The 15,473-nt window shown below is 43.1% G+C and overlaps 1 protein-coding gene and 2 long non-coding RNA genes across 4 annotated transcripts; 1 reads left to right on the forward strand and 2 right to left on the reverse strand.

Annotated features, from left to right (window-relative positions):
- Positions 1–3,437: 3,437 nt before the first annotated feature.
- LOC107075666 (cytochrome P450 2K1-like) lies at positions 3,438–7,402 on the reverse strand. Its single transcript, XM_069183077.1, has 6 exons — positions 7,157–7,402; positions 5,275–5,410; positions 5,115–5,119; positions 4,834–4,973; positions 4,464–4,579; positions 3,438–3,467 (listed from the first exon to the last, which is right to left on the reverse strand). The coding sequence occupies exons 1-6, from the start codon at positions 7,372–7,374 to the stop codon at positions 3,438–3,440; spliced, it is 645 nt and encodes a 214-aa protein (XP_069039178.1). The 5' UTR covers positions 7,375–7,402.
- Positions 7,403–10,108: 2,706 nt separating this feature from the next.
- LOC107075687 (uncharacterized) lies at positions 10,109–12,493 on the forward strand. 2 transcript variants are annotated; one of them, XR_011183166.1, is made up of 6 exons: positions 10,109–10,304; positions 10,473–10,546; positions 10,747–10,799; positions 11,165–11,249; positions 11,472–11,521; positions 11,922–12,493. It is a non-coding gene; the product is annotated as an uncharacterized lncRNA (long non-coding RNA). The 2 variants fall into 2 exon arrangements; XR_001477201.2 differs by having other exon boundaries at positions 10,111–10,324.
- Positions 12,494–13,241: 748 nt separating this feature from the next.
- On the reverse strand, positions 13,242–15,469 carry LOC107075694 (uncharacterized). The gene is made up of 3 exons (XR_001477204.2): positions 14,473–15,469; positions 14,161–14,213; positions 13,242–13,495 (listed from the first exon to the last, which is right to left on the reverse strand). It is a non-coding gene; the product is annotated as an uncharacterized lncRNA (long non-coding RNA).
- Positions 15,470–15,473: the final 4 nt, after the last annotated feature.

Consider the following 15,473-nt stretch of genomic DNA (forward strand, 5'->3'; position numbering starts at 1 on the left):
GGCAATCCTGTCTGTCCAGAGACGGCATAGATACTGGACACAGGCAGCCCTGACTGTCCAGAAATTACAAGCTCAGATACCACAGTCTGGACAAAAAATCCTGGACACAGGCAGCCCTGACTGTCCAGAATTGAGAGAATCAGTTACCAGAGTATGGATATAGAAACTGGACACAGGCAGCCCTGACTGTCCAGAAACGTCAACCTTAGATACCACAGTCTGGACAAATAAGACTGGACACAGGCAGCCCTGATTGTCCAGAAACTAAGAGCTCAATTACCACAGTCTGGACAAGTAAACTGGACACAGGCAATCCTGTCTGTCCAGAGACGGCATAGATACTGGACACAGGCAGCCCTGACTGTCCAGAAAGGAGAGGCTCAGTTACCACAGTGTGGACAAATAAGACTGGACACAGGCAGCCCTGATTTTCCAGAAACTAAGAGCTCAATTACCACAGTCTGGACAAGAAAACTGGACACAGGCAGCCCTGACTGTCCAGAAATGAGAGGCTCAGTTACCACAGTCTGGACAAATAAGACTGGACACAGGCAGCCCTGATTGTCCAGAAACTAAGAGCTCAATTACCAGAGTCTGGACAAGTAAACTGGACACAGGCAATCCTGTCTGTCCAGAGACGGCATAGATACTGGACACAGGCAGCCCTGACTGTCCAGAAAGGAGAGGCTCAGTTACCACAGTGTGGACAAAGACACTGGACACAAGCAAACCTGGTTGTCCAGAGACTACATGCTCAGTGGTGTAACACTGCGAATAGAAACTGTACACAGGCATCCCTGACTGTCTAGATACGACATTCTCAGTTACCACAGTCTGGACAAAAAACACTGGACACAGGCAGCCCTGACTGTCCAGAAACGACAAGCTCAGATACCACAGTTTGGACAAATAAGATTGGACACAGGCAGACCTGGTTGTCCAGAAATGACAGACTCAGATACCAGAGTCTGGACATGAAACACTGCACAAAGGCAGCACTGACTGTCCAGAAACGAGAGAATCAGTTACCAGAGTCTGGACATTGATACTGGACACAGGCAGCCCCAACTGTCTAAAAATGAGAGGCTCAGCTACCACAGTGTGGACAAGGAAATTGGACACAGGCAAACCTGGCTGTCCAGAGACTACATCCTCAGTGGTGTAGTGCTGCAAACAGAAACTGGACACAGGCATCCCTGACTGTCCAGATGCGACATTCTCAGTTACCACACTCTGGACAAGAAAACTGGACACAGTTAGCCCTGACTGTCCAGAAATGACAAGCTCAGATACCACAGTCTGGAGAAAAATATACTGGACACAGGCAGCCCTGACTGTCCAGAATTGAAAGAATCAGATACCAGAGTCTGGACAAATAAGACTGGACACAGGCAGACCTGGCTGTCCAGAAGTGACAGGCTAGGATACCACAGTCTGAACAAAAAACACTGGACAATGGTAGCACTGACTGTCCAGAAACGAGAGAATCAGTTACCCGAGTTTGGACATACATACTGGACACAGGCAGCCCTGACTGTCCAGAAATGAGAGGCTCAGTTACCACAGTGTGGACATAGAAACTGGACACAGGCAACCCTGACTGTCCAGAAATGAGAGGCTCAGTTACCACAGTGTGGACATAGAAACTGGACACAGGCAGCCCTGACTGTCCAGATGCGACATTCTCAGTTACCACACTCTGGACTAGAAAACTGGACACAGTTAGCCCTGACTGTCCAGAAATGACAAGCTCAGATACCACAGTCTGGAAAAAAATATACTGGACACAGGCAGCCCTGACTGTCCAGAATTGAAAGAATCAGATAACAGAGTCTGGACAAATAAGACTGGACACAGGCAGACCTGGCTGTCCAGAAGTGACAGGCTAGGATACCACAGTCTGAACAAAAAACACTGGACAATGGTAGCACTGACTGTCCAGAAACGAGAGAATCAGTTACCCGAGTTTGGACATACATACTGGACACAGGCAGCCCTGACTGTCCAGAAATGAGAGGCTCAGTTACCACAGTGTGGACATAGAAACTGGACACAGGCAGCCCTGACTGTCCAGAAACGTCAAGCTCAGATACCACAGTCTGGACAAATAAGACTGGACACAGGCAGCCCTGATTGTACAGAAACTAAAAGCTCAGTTACCACAGTCTGGACAAGTAAACTGGACACAGGCAATCCTGTCTGTCTAGAGACGGCATGCTCAGTGGTGTAACACTGCTAATAGAAACTGGACACAGGCAGACCTGGTTGTCCAGAAATGACAGGCTCAGACACCAGAGTCTGGACATGAAACACTGCAAAAAGGCAGCACTGACTGTCCAGAAACGAGAGAATGAGTTACCAGAGTCTGGACATAGATACTGGACACAGGCAGCCCTGACTGTCTAGAAACGAGAGGCTCAGTTACCACAGTGTGGACAAAAAATCTGGACACAGGGAAACCTGGCTGTCCAGAGACTACATTTTCAGTGGTGTAACCCTGACTGTCCAGAAATGACAAGCTCAGATACCACAGTCTGGAAAAAAAAATACTGGACACAGGCAGCCCTGACTGTCCGGAATTGAAAGAATCAGATACCAGAGTCTGGACAAATAAGACTGAGAGGCTCAGTTACCACAGTGTGGACAAGGAACTTGGACACAGGCAAACCTGGCTGTCCAGAGACTACATCCTCAGTGGTGTAGTGCTGCGAACAGAAGCTGGACACAGGAATCCCTGGCTGTCCAGAGACTACATGCTCAGTGGTGTAACACTGCTAATAGAAACTGGACACAGGCAGCCCTGACTATCCAGAAATTACAAGCTCAGATACCACAGTCTGGAAAAAAATATACTGGACACAGGCAGCCCTGACTGTCCAGAACTGAAAGAATCAGATACCAGAGTCTGGACAAAGACACTGGACACAGGCAGCCCTGACTGTCCAGAAACGACAAGCTCAGATACCATAGTCAGGACCAATAAGACTGGACACAGGCAGACCTGATTGTCCAGAAACTAGACGCTCAGTTACACAGTCCGGACAAGAAAACTGGACACAGGCAGCCCTGACTGTCCAGAAATGAGAGGCTCAGTTACCACAGTGTGGACAAGAAAACTGGACACAGGCAGCCCTGACTGTCCAGAAACGAGAGGCTCAGTTACCACAGTGTGGACAAGAAAATTGGACACAAGCAAACCTGGCTGTCCAGAGACTACATGCTCAGTGGTGTAACACTGAGAATAGAAACTGGACACAGGCAGCCCTGACTGTCCAGAAATGACAAGCTCAGATACCACAGTCTGGACAAATAAGACTGGACACAGGCAGCCCTGATTGTTCAGAAACTAAAAGCTTAGTTACCGCAGTCTGGACAAGAAAACTGGACACAGGCAATCCTGTCTGTCCAGAGACGGTATGCTCAGTGGTGTATCACTGCTAATAGAAACTGGTCACAGGCAGCCCTGACTGTCCAGAAACGAGAGGCTCAGTTACCACAGCGTGGATATAGAAAGTGGACACAGGCAGCCCTGACTGTCCAGAAATGAAAGGCTCAGTTACCACAGTGTGGACATAGAAACTGGACACAGGCAAACCTGTCTGTCCAGAGACGACATGCTCAGTGCTTTAACACTGGACATAGAAACTGGACACAGGCATCCCTGATTGTCTAGAAATGAGAGACTCAATTAGCATAGTGTGACAGAGGAGCCTGTCACTGGGTACAGGTAGCACAGAAAATACAACATTCATACACCTTCCATTGAGCAGTTCCTAGATAAGTTCCTGAGGGTGCACACTCAGAGCTTGACTAGTAACTGCTATTACCTAATTTCATATACATTCACGTACATAAACATACCTAATTTCATACACATTCATATACTTAAAACAGGCATGAGTGAGTATTGTGGTGTGAATGGAGAGCGCTCTCAAAATGGATGTTATTCACGGTTTGTTGGTTGTTGGTGGTTAGGTAGTGGTATATTAACGGAGAGAGAGAGAACAGGTAGGTAAGGAGGATTTACCTTTATTTGAATAATTACTTTTGTTTCTTTTTTGGGGGTTTTGTTATCTGGTGTGAGGGACTGGTGGCCATGTGAATAGACTGCACTTGTTTTGCTTGGGTGCTTTTGCGGTGAAGCCAGTCTGAGATAAAACGGTCCTACTTTGGCCTTACTCAGGCCATTGTGTGACACATAATCTAGACAAAGAAACTGGACACAGGCAGACCTGACTGTCCAGAAACGCCAAGCTCAGTTACCGCAGTCTGGACAGAGAAACTGGACACAGGCAAACCTGGCTTTCCAGACACAACAGGCTCCTATACCACAGTCTGGATAAATAGGACTGGACACAGGCAGAATCAAGAGAATCAGTTACCAGAGTCTGGACGTAGAAACTGTCCAGAAACTAGAAGCTCAGTTACCACAGTTTGGAAAAGAAAACTGGATATAGGCAAACCTGTTCAGACTCCCACACTCCTGGAGTGGGAGAGAAGGTGAACTTCTGCAACAGCGAGGTGAAGAACAGGAACAGCTCCATCCTGGCCAGGCTCTCTCCGAGACAAGCCCTGCGTCCTAGGACAGCAAACACCACAGGTTAGTCCTCCTCCTCATGGTCTGTGAGTGTCTGTGCTGAATTCATCACTGCAGCACTGGGTGTCACTGTGGTTAGGCTGTATTGCCCACCCATCATGATACTTGCGAATGTTTCATATGACCCATATATGCTATTTAAATGTTCAGAATTATTTTCAATTAATTAATATCATATGCAAAATGAGACATAAACAGTGTCTTTTACAAATGAGCTGCACCCTGTGGTCCTGTACCTGCAGAAAAAGCCATGAAGGCGTCCTTCTTCACAAACTGGCCCTCAGGGTCCAGGAAGTGAGCAGGGTTGAACTGATGAGGCGTCTCCCACTGGGTCTCATCCTGGAGCACTGAGGTCAGCAGAGGAAAGACAGGGGACCTTTGAGAGAAGAGAAGCAATAACAAGCAAAAATAAGGTTCCCTGGATCCAGAAACTGGATCTGCTGGTTTCCACTCTACTAAAATTCACTACAGCTTTATTTGAACTAAGATTTCTGTCAATGACACCTTTTCAGCCCACATAATCTTACAGAAATCTGACCAGTTAAATTGTTAGAATTATACACAGAAAAATAATTTTGCACTACTCTACTGTATATTGTCTATACCTGGTTTAGAACCAACAGTTCCAACCTTATATGTCATTTAGATCAGCCTTCATTTACTTCACTAAAGCTCACTAAGCTTCGGATGTGGGGATATTTAGCCATCAGCAGCAGCCCCCAGCAGAGTGTGGCACCTGTTGTTTCAGTCCCAGCAGCAAGTAGGGCTACAATTGTGTTTATCAGATTATCCTCTTGGAAATGGGAATCTGTCCTGAAAGCAGAATTGAAATTAAAAATTGAAAGCAGATTAAAATAAATGTTTATGAAGATGATGATTTATAACTCAGCAATTATTGTAGTATGATTGGTACTATGTATTATTTGGTTTGTAATTGATCTTTGTTGTGAAACACATGCCTTTCTCATTTAGGGCTATAATTGCGCTTATCAGATTTTCATGGAAATGTGAATCTGTCCTGAAACCTGAATAAAGAAATGTTGTTTCATGAGGATGATGATTTATAACTCGGCTATCAGTATTGTAGCAATTATACTATGTATTATTATCTGGTCTCATTAAACTGTCTGGAGTTAAAATTGAAAAAACAAGTTAGAGAATTTTGAGTCACAGATCAGATATCAATTAACATTTTTATTATTTTCTCTAGTCAGAGAGAAAAAGTGAGCTGTTTTTCCTAGCCAGTCACTGGAAAGACAGACGTCCACGGAAACGGATCCCCTCTGTTCTCTTACCCCCTGATGTTTGATCAAAAAGCATCAATAAATCCCCTTTTGTCGTTCTCATGTAAGGTCTGCCAACTTCTACAGGTGCACTGCTGAGAGCATCCTGACTGGCTGCATCACTGCCTGGTCTGGGAACTGCTCCACCCAGGATCGCAAAGTAATGCAGAGGGTGGTGAAGTCAGCGCAGCTCCTTACCGGCTGTGAGCTACCAGGCATCCAGGAGATCTACTCAGCTAGATGTCTGAAGAAGGCCAGGTCCATTCTCAAGGACCCCAGTCATCCCAGTCATCCCGAAGCATTCGGTCCAAGTCCAACTGACTACGGAACAGCTTCTACCTCCAGGCAATAAGACTGCTAAATAGCCAACCTGTAGCTCCTTTAGCAAATCACCTGTAATGGTTAGTTTTATTCAATTACTATTACATCTATTATTATGTAACCTTATTTTCATAACCTCAATTTTGTGATTTTTATGATTTCTGTGATCGTTGTGATTTTTGTGAGCTCGCGGAACAGACATTTCATTGCCAGCAACTACTGCTGCAAGCTGTATTGTTGTGCATTTGATAAATAAACTTTGATTCGTTTTGATATTCTTTGGATTTAAAATTGAATGTTTCGTGAGTGTATCCTGGAGACACTGTCAGTCCATTTTAACCCTGAACAGCACAGTATACAGGTTCTCTGGTGTCAGGTGGTTTTTCTGCCAAAGAAAACAATACAGCATCAGTCTGGAATACATCCTGCGGTTGTGTCTCTCTATACCACCACTCTTGTGTGCTCCCAGTTTCACCTCTCGAACCCCAGTTCACCAGTGCTCACTAGAGCCCAATTCCACTTCTCCCTTCTTGACTCTGTCCCTGATTACTGTCACTGTCGAGGCCTGTTCACAGCTCAGGGGCTCCTGGAGAGAAAAAGGTATCGGCCCTCCATTACTGGAAAGAAATAGTTTGTAATGAAACCAAATAATCAAATATTGAAAGGAAATTAAAAATGCAGTTACTGCATGCAAGGACAGGAGAGTTTGAGTACAGCAAGACTCTAAAAGAGAGTCTTTAAGGAATTGGAGAGGAAGAAACTGTGGAAAACACATGACAGAAAAACAATATATGATTAATCCTTTTATCTTCACAATGCTATTAACACCTCAGTGAGGTACTGGATTTCCTTGATGATCTTTCCCTCTCTCCCTGTTGTCATTAAGAACAATGACAACAATAACAAATCAATCTCATTCAACTGTTCCTCCATCTAATTTCTTATGACATCGTACAGATCCAGCGAGAGCAGGTTTCCTAGGATCGGCAGGGCTGGGGGACCCGGAGGTGTCTTGGCAGACTCGGGTGTCGACCCCATGAAGACATAAACCACAGAAATCACTATCGCCGCAGCCAGAGACAGCGCTACAGTGGAGACTTGCAGAAAACCTGGAAGAAACACAGCTCGCTGGTTGAAGTGACACCTTGGAATATTTGAAAAAGAGCAGGACATATTCTTATATGATTAAGCACCACAGCACTAAGCAAATACTAAATACAGAATTAATGTCTTTCCCACATTTATAATCGTCTGCGTTTCACATTTTTACAAGTTTATGCCCTCCCCTTGTTTTCATCAGTAAAATATTTGCTAGTCCAACTGGAATGAAATACTGGCATTGCAAACATAGCACCGTTTTCCAGTAGAACACTCTCGCAATTAGTACAACCATGTCTGCAATAGCACAAGCTACTCGGCTGTGCAGAACAATTCATTTTTACTATCTAGTTACAGTGTCATGATTGTTGGGGGGTTTGATTTTGAATACATCCCCCATTCTATACAGCACTTTATCCTCCTTTGCCATGAGTAGGAAGTTTGCAAAATGGGATAACAGTGCTTTTATGAATGTACAAATAAACCCATTAACACGAGAAGAGAAGTGTTCAATAACGAACGGTGTAGAGCCAGTAGAACTAGTCGGTGATAGTGGCATTGCTCTGAATCTGACCAGCTCACCAATATGTACATTTCATAGATATGTTGCAGCAACAGCCTGGGTGCACCAGCGCAGACCACGCTGGACGTACAGTTGGCTTAGTTTCAACCCCTTCAAGAGACCCACGACTTTCGCTAGTGCTGTGCCGGCTTGTGCTGCTTTCGTTTCCCAGATATAGCGCCGTCTCTCTCTTTTTTTTTTTCGGGTGGTCACGTGACTTTGACCGCTAGTAACCCCGTCCGGGCGCCCCGAGTACTCTGGGTAAGCATGTCTGCAATTGGCTCTGCTCGGGAGGGCGCCGGCTGATTTCGCTCTTAGTTTCTCAATCTGTTCGTCTTAAATATGCAAAGCAAGGGATGTTTAAAGATCAGACCCGTCTTCCGAGCTACGTGTTTAAAAATACTAGAAACTTCCTGTATTACAAGTGCTCATTTAAGCAAAGCCTATTCGGAAACGTGAAATGGCATCAGGAAGTCGTTATTTAAGGGACATTATTATTAAGTTGACCTGCTGTAGGTAGTTCATAACACATCTGCAGAACAACATTGGAAACTCTTCTGTCTCACACACGCAGACCTCGGAAATATTTGAAAATATATATTTTTTATTTTCAAGTAAAACAATTGAACATGTGTCTTTTTCAAAACCCGCCATTTACCCATGTCTTTGTATTGGAGTAAAGTTGATGAAGTAAACTCTATTGAAACGGTAATTGAACATTACGATTACAATTTTTTTCAATTCAATTGAATTAATAATAAAGTATTCATCCCCAGGGATTCACATAATGAATGGTAAAAGATTAGATATAAGCGTCAACCTTACTCCAGAAACAGAATTTAAGTTTTGATCAAGCAGTAAGAATTATACTGTTAGTCTGCTACTCAATCTTGCCTGTGATTACTCCACGTCACTCATTGACAGTGGTTGCCCAGCTCTTTTCACTGTATATCCTGTATATACGGTGCATAACACTATATAGAACTTTGATAACTTTTTATATTCATCTAAATGAAGTTGCATCTCTGTCTTAGAGATGACAATTCTGAGTTAATATAAAGCTCCTAAATACCTGTCGCACGCTGTTTCCACTAGTTCATAGTCATAGACACCCTTTTGTACCACAAGCACTCTTTGCACTTGACTACAGTAACTTTAATATCTTATAGAATATTAATTATTAATTAATTAAATATTAATTATGCTCCATTGATTGCAAAACTAGTTATTATATCCTCATCGCTATTCTGTTTTCTAGGCATACAGCAGTTCACATTCTATTTACATGCGTCGCTTTTGATTTTTAAATCTTGAATCTGAAGGATTAAACTTTTTGTGGATCCTTGTCAAACGCCCGTGGGAATAAATCATTTCGTGACACCTACTTTTTTAAAGGAACTAAAGAGACTCTGTCCAGACACAAGCCGAGGTATAAAACACTTAGATTAATTTTATTCGTTCATGTCATTTTATTTAAAAAAAAGTTGTCTTGAGAATCATTTCAAACATTTTAACCTCTTTCATACATGACATACTACCTCCCCCAACTCTATTACAAATTTTGAAAATTTATTTTTTACTGTGATGTCACGAAAAAATAATAAGTCATGTCCAGTCACAAAAAAGGCTAGAAAAGATCTTTACAGAGGCATTTCAGTAGCTTTATTGCTTGAAATGAGAGTAAACAGGCGAACCGCCTCGTCTCGGGACTGTGACTTGGCTTTAGTCTGAATAAGAGATGTACATGGCCGGTATTTTGCGTGGCCGGCCTGGTGGCTCCGCGGGCTGAACCATCGGACACTTCTAAAGTTCAGAGAGTAAATCGGCTCCTGGAGAGTCTTGTGAGTTGTAGTTGAGCCCCGAGCCTCCCCGTCAGTCTGAGACCTAAGCCCCGGGTGAAGCTCTCATGCTGTCGGGGTGAGTTTGTGCAAGTGGCTGTTCTCTACCACGCTGGCCGTTTTGGGGGGCTCCATTTTCGGGGCCTTCCAAAACAGGGCAAATGGGGGGTTTAAGACCTTTATAACTGCATAGATCGGAATTCAATTCTAAAAAGCAGCCCCTTATACTACTGTGACACCTGCAGGACAGGTGTGGCACTAGCAGTGAAAGAGAGGTGCAGTCCTAACTAGGAGCGACAGGGGTCTCTCTCCAGCACATTTCTTTTGATTCGACCAGCTGGCCGCAAGCTAAACGAGTCCGGCGAACAGTTTTGTAGGGGAACGTCACTGAATTGGGTTCTCTGAAAACCCTCAGCCGTTATATGCTTTATTTGTGATTTGGTGAGTTCAAGTTTCTATTTATCTTCAGTAAGGTCAGTGTTGAGCCCTTGTATCCGAGTGTACAGCTGTCAATCACGATCCGAGCCCGCCCCCAGAGTGACCTTCCTCAGCGGACACGCCCCGTCCACCTGTTCCACAGGTGCGCCCGGCAAGATGGCGGCGGGGTGAGTTTCTGCGGCGTGAGGTGCGTTTGCTTTTTATTTCTAATTTTCTTAATTTAAAATACAAAAACTCAAATTTCACTTTGAGGAAAGTAAGACAAAAATATATTGCATATAAATATAAAGCAACTTTTGTTAATTGCATTTGTTCCTCTTTAATTTGTGTTTTAGGACGCTGAAATGAGTGTACTGTTTGAGCGTGCTCTCGAAGGTTTAGAAGTCTGCGGTCCCATCCTATCTTTCATGTAAGTATGTTTTTATAAGATAAGGTCTGTTTCTTTCAACGAAAAAAGGCTGTAGTTAACTTTCAAACATTTGCTTTCTGAAGTTAGTAGCTGTGAAATCTCCGCTTGTCGGATTCGGGCTGTAATAACGGTTTCCGCTCCAATATAATAAAACATTGTAAAGGTTTAATTTAATCATTCGTATGTTTTTATTTCTCCAGGTGAGAAAAACATGTCAAGAACGAACCTCCAGTTATGAAAGTGTTTTTCCAAGGTAAGTTCTATTTCTCCCTTGCAATATAGTGTTTGAATTTGTGCAACTCGACGAGGCAACGCGTATTTCCCGACGTTTTAACGCCAGAACGGGTTTATACTAACTATATAACTTCTGCTCCTTTCCTTGTGCTTTTGTTGAATAGAAATTGAAACTCTAAGGCGCTGGTTCTTGTTTATGGTTATTTTATTCATCTGTTGAATTCATTGGGTAAAGATGGATAATACCAACATATTTGCACGATGGTTTTCAATGCGTGGAGTTAAATCGAATTTGATGAGTGGTGCTTGATTTAAATTTAAGAAGTAGAATTTCAAAAATTGAACTTTTGTTAATTGCATTTCTTCGTTTAATTTGTGTTTTAGGACGCCGAAATGGGTGTCCTGTCTGTTTGAGCGTGCTCTCGAAGTTGTAAAAGTCTGCATTCAGCGTTCTTATACTACCTTTCATGTAAGTATGTTTTAAAGACATGGTATCTCTAGCTCTGTTTCCTTTGACGAAAAAAGCTGTAATTTATCTACAGTCACTTGCTGTATAAAGTTCGTAACTGTGTATCTAACTGTTAGTATCTCAGCTTTGCGGTATCGGGTTATATTTTCGCTTTCCGTTCAGAAATGATAAACGTTCGCCAAGATTAAATGTACTAATTCGTATGTTTTCTTATTTCTCCAGGTGACAAAGGGATTTCAAAAACCGGCCTCCAGTTAGATTTTTTTTCCGAGGTACGTTTTATCCTTATCTTTTGCTATACTGTTTATATTTGTGTATTCAAGACGACACGTATTTCATAGCTTTTTAGCACCAGAACAGTTTTATTTTAAAGTTATCACTTTTCGTTTAGTTGTGCTCTTGCTGAATACAAATAGGAAACACTAAATCTTTTTATGGATTCTTTTATTCATAATAGACTGAAGCTACTTTCTAAATATTGGAGTAGTGGGACTGGGATGTATCTGTGATTTCTCATGATGTTACCTACTGGTTTCTTGTTGAATTTGAGCGTGTTTGTATGTTTCTTAATTCAGGCAGCTTATGTGTAAAGTGAATAGACTTCAGAACTTAGTTAATCGATTCTGCAAGTCCGATATCTTGTTAACTTGATCCTTTTTCTTTTGCCTCCAGTTCTTCGGTTCCTGCTGCTCTGCGCTCCGACGATCTCCTTTCCAATCCACTCCAGCAACTCGACGAGCGTTGGCAGGTTCTTCTTGACAATGTGTGCTTTTTCTTGAACTTTATTTTGATACCCGTGGCTTGATCTGTAATGTACCCTTTGTATACCGATATATATTATTGTTAACCTGCATGTTTCATGTTGACTGCTGCTATTGTATGTGCTGCGGCTCCTGGTTCTCTGTGCTCCGACGATCTCCGGCAATTTATTCTTGACAATGTGTGATTTTCCTTGATTTTTTTTTGTATCGGTGGCTTGATCTGTAGGGTACCCTTTGTATGCCGATTTATGTTATTGTTAACCTGCATGTTTCCTGTTGACTGATGTTATTGTATGTGCTGCAGCTCCGGCAATTTATTCTTGACAATGTGTGCTTTTCTTGCTTTTTATTTTTGTTACCAGTGGTTTGATCTGTAATGTCCCGATTCAGTGCTGTATTTTATTCTTGACCTGCATGTTTTCTGTTGACTGCTGCTATTGTATGTGGTGTGAATTCTGCAATAAAAACTCTCGTTTCATTGTCTGCATTGTCCTGTATTTTCGAAGGTGCGAAGGGTTGTCTTGCAGCGTGCGCCACGCACCGCAAGGCGACACCCCATCGCACTGACTTGGAAAAGTGCGAAGACGCCCGCCTTTTTAGATAGTCTCTGGGGGAGGAAGGGTCCCTAGGGGGGAGCGTGGGTATAGCCCTGGGGGGAGGAGAATGGAGGATAGCTCTAGCCAAACCCCCTCACTCCCAGCAGGAGGGGAAGGCAGGCTGGAGATGGCCTCGGCCCGAGAGAGAGGAGGCACCCAGGGCGGACTCAGCCTATCAGTCACAGCTTGCAACTGACAGCTTTCTAAGTCCACACCCCAGGAGACCTGCCTCTCTGCAGGGACCAAAGCCACCACCAACCTGCCATCCTCTCCTGCCGGGAGCGAGTGGGCTTGGCTAGAGCTGCGGTCAATCAGCCAGCCCCCGCCTACCCCTCTCCAATGAGGGGGGGTGGGCGAGGCTCGGCTTGATTGCTACCACACCCCGAGAAAAACCCCAGATACTAAGTTTTTTGGCGGGAAAATCTGGACACGCTTAAAAAGGGGGTAGCCTTTGACCTTTTCAAGTCAAAAAGCGATAGGGGGCCCCCTTGCGGCCACAAACTGTTAGCAAAATCTCTCCGCCAAAAAACTCACCAACACCGGGGTTTTTCAGGGCCAAGGGGGTAAAGAACTCTGCATGAGAACAGAAACAACAAAACACATCAAACTCCAATAAACAATTTATTGAGCGAAAATTGCATACAACATAAAGCATTCCAATATGACAGATGCACAGGTTTTGAAATGAAAATTAGCATGCATTTAAATGACAGTGTCAAAACACAGCTGGGTATTTAAACGCTACATTGAAGTTTACAAGCAAGCAGAATACAAAACGATTTGCACGCAACTATACAGAAAAGCACAGATACATACAACACATTACTGTTTCTCCAAGGGATCTGTCGAGGCAGTGACCAGAACGAAGATTTGAACTTCTCTGCATTTCCTGTACAACAAAAGAAATCAGTATTAGCTGTGCTCAGGTGAAAGAGCTTTCTGTTACAGATAGGATCTCGAAATTATCCTAGCTAGAAAGATCGACCTTGCGCGACTAATACGTTATCAGATGAAAAACGTTATCAGTTAAAAAAGCGAAGTTGCCAGTTTACAGTAGCTTTGGGTGCCCCAAAATGCTCCGGTTTAGAAGGATTTAAACTTTTGAATTGAAGGTGTGCAAATACCTAAAGCAGGCTACATATCTATCAATGAATTATATTTCCACGACGTTTAGCTTCAATAGTATTTTTTGCAACAAATTAACACATGAACAATACATTGTAAACTCTATCAAGTTAATGGCGGTAAATTCAAGTTTTAAATCTTCCTTGTAACACATTTGTGATACAATTTTGGAAGCGAAAACGGTTTCACGCACACCGCCGCAAGTCTAAAAACAATCATCCTAGTTTTAGCAAAACGTGTGTTCTATAGGCAGCAGGTTCACTTTTTTGCTTCTGGTCAGCAACACTTGTACCGAGGAATAGTTAACACAAAACTGTCTAGGTATCTTCTAATTTGAGTTTTCGTTTGTAAAGTTGCTTCTCAACGCCCTGTTTTCAGGATAGTTTTCAAGACATACGTATGGACTAAGAAACAAAGGTTTATACTTACGTTTATACTCCGAGTAGTTAAAAGCCACGCTTGTCCTGCCAAAAGCCACCAAACTGAAAACACAAAAAGAGTTTAGGAATTTAGAACTCAAAGGTTTTTACCACTAATATAAGAACCTATATCGTCAATACCAAACCGCAATCAAACGAATAACATTAGAAAAACCGCTATTTCCCAAAGAAAATACATGCTTTACAGCATTCTTCTGCGAGATTTGGACTACATAATTAAAAATTATATAATTATTTGTCTACATGTAAGTAAAAGAAAAATAAAAAAAAATACTCAATAAAAGTCGCGCAACAAACTCACTCAGCTCTCTTCTCTCCAGCAGCACCTGGCGATCAGGTAGACGGGGCGTGGCCTGCGAGGGATGTCATTCATGTGGGCGTGGGCACAGACTGACGCTACAGGTAGCTTTTTTTCTGCTTTTGAAATATACTTGAGCGAAATGTTTAAAAACACGTAGGTGCTCACTTCTCAGCAGGACACTCCCTATTCTACTATCCGGTTTGCCCCAGTGTTGCACCAAGATATGTGACGTCTCATCTGTAAACGTTTATCACACACTGCTCAATTTACTGCCTCTGTACGTATTATTAATCTATGCAGCTAATGTGTTTAACTTGGAAAACAAAAGGCTGTGAAGAAGACAAGGCATTCAATCAATGTAGCTATTTGGTTTCCTGGGCAAATTTACCCCTGGCCATTACCAGCCATGAGCTCCTAATACTCCCCATCTGTGAACTGGATCCATCAACAGCTCTCCTCCCCACTGAGAGCTGGTGTGTGGGGAGCGGACTGGAGCATCATCAAGGTGGGGCTGCACACTGAGTCCCTACTTGCACTTTGAGTGGAGTGTCCAGAAAAAGCACTGCATAAATACACTAATTTATTATGATTGATTATTATTAGATGTGTTGTATGCACAACTTCATTGAAAACCAAGAGGGAAACTGAGATTAAGCAAAACAATTCTTCTTTACACAATTGTTCGTCCTAGCACAATCAACTGGTCCAGTGAAAACTTCCAGTCTTCACAGTGTCCCCCTACTGTTCACTAAAAGATGTGGCAGTGGTTTTGCCTGAATTCCCAATTCATGCAACAAAAAGCATGAGAAAATGTTTCCTTCTGATGTGAGACTAAAGCATACCTAAGTACTGTGAATCACCCACATACCGAGCGACCTTGCTGCACGCTGGTGAGATTCTTTTAAGAAACAAAATAATAAGCAGAAGCATCAGCCAGCCTTATGTTCTGGAGAACTGAGGGCTCTGTTGACAAAGGCGGAACTGCTGCTGCCAGGAGGCTG

This window comes from Lepisosteus oculatus, chromosome 23, assembly GCF_040954835.1.
Source record: "Lepisosteus oculatus isolate fLepOcu1 chromosome 23, fLepOcu1.hap2, whole genome shotgun sequence".
NCBI classification, from domain to species: Eukaryota; Metazoa; Chordata; class Actinopteri; order Semionotiformes; family Lepisosteidae; genus Lepisosteus; species Lepisosteus oculatus.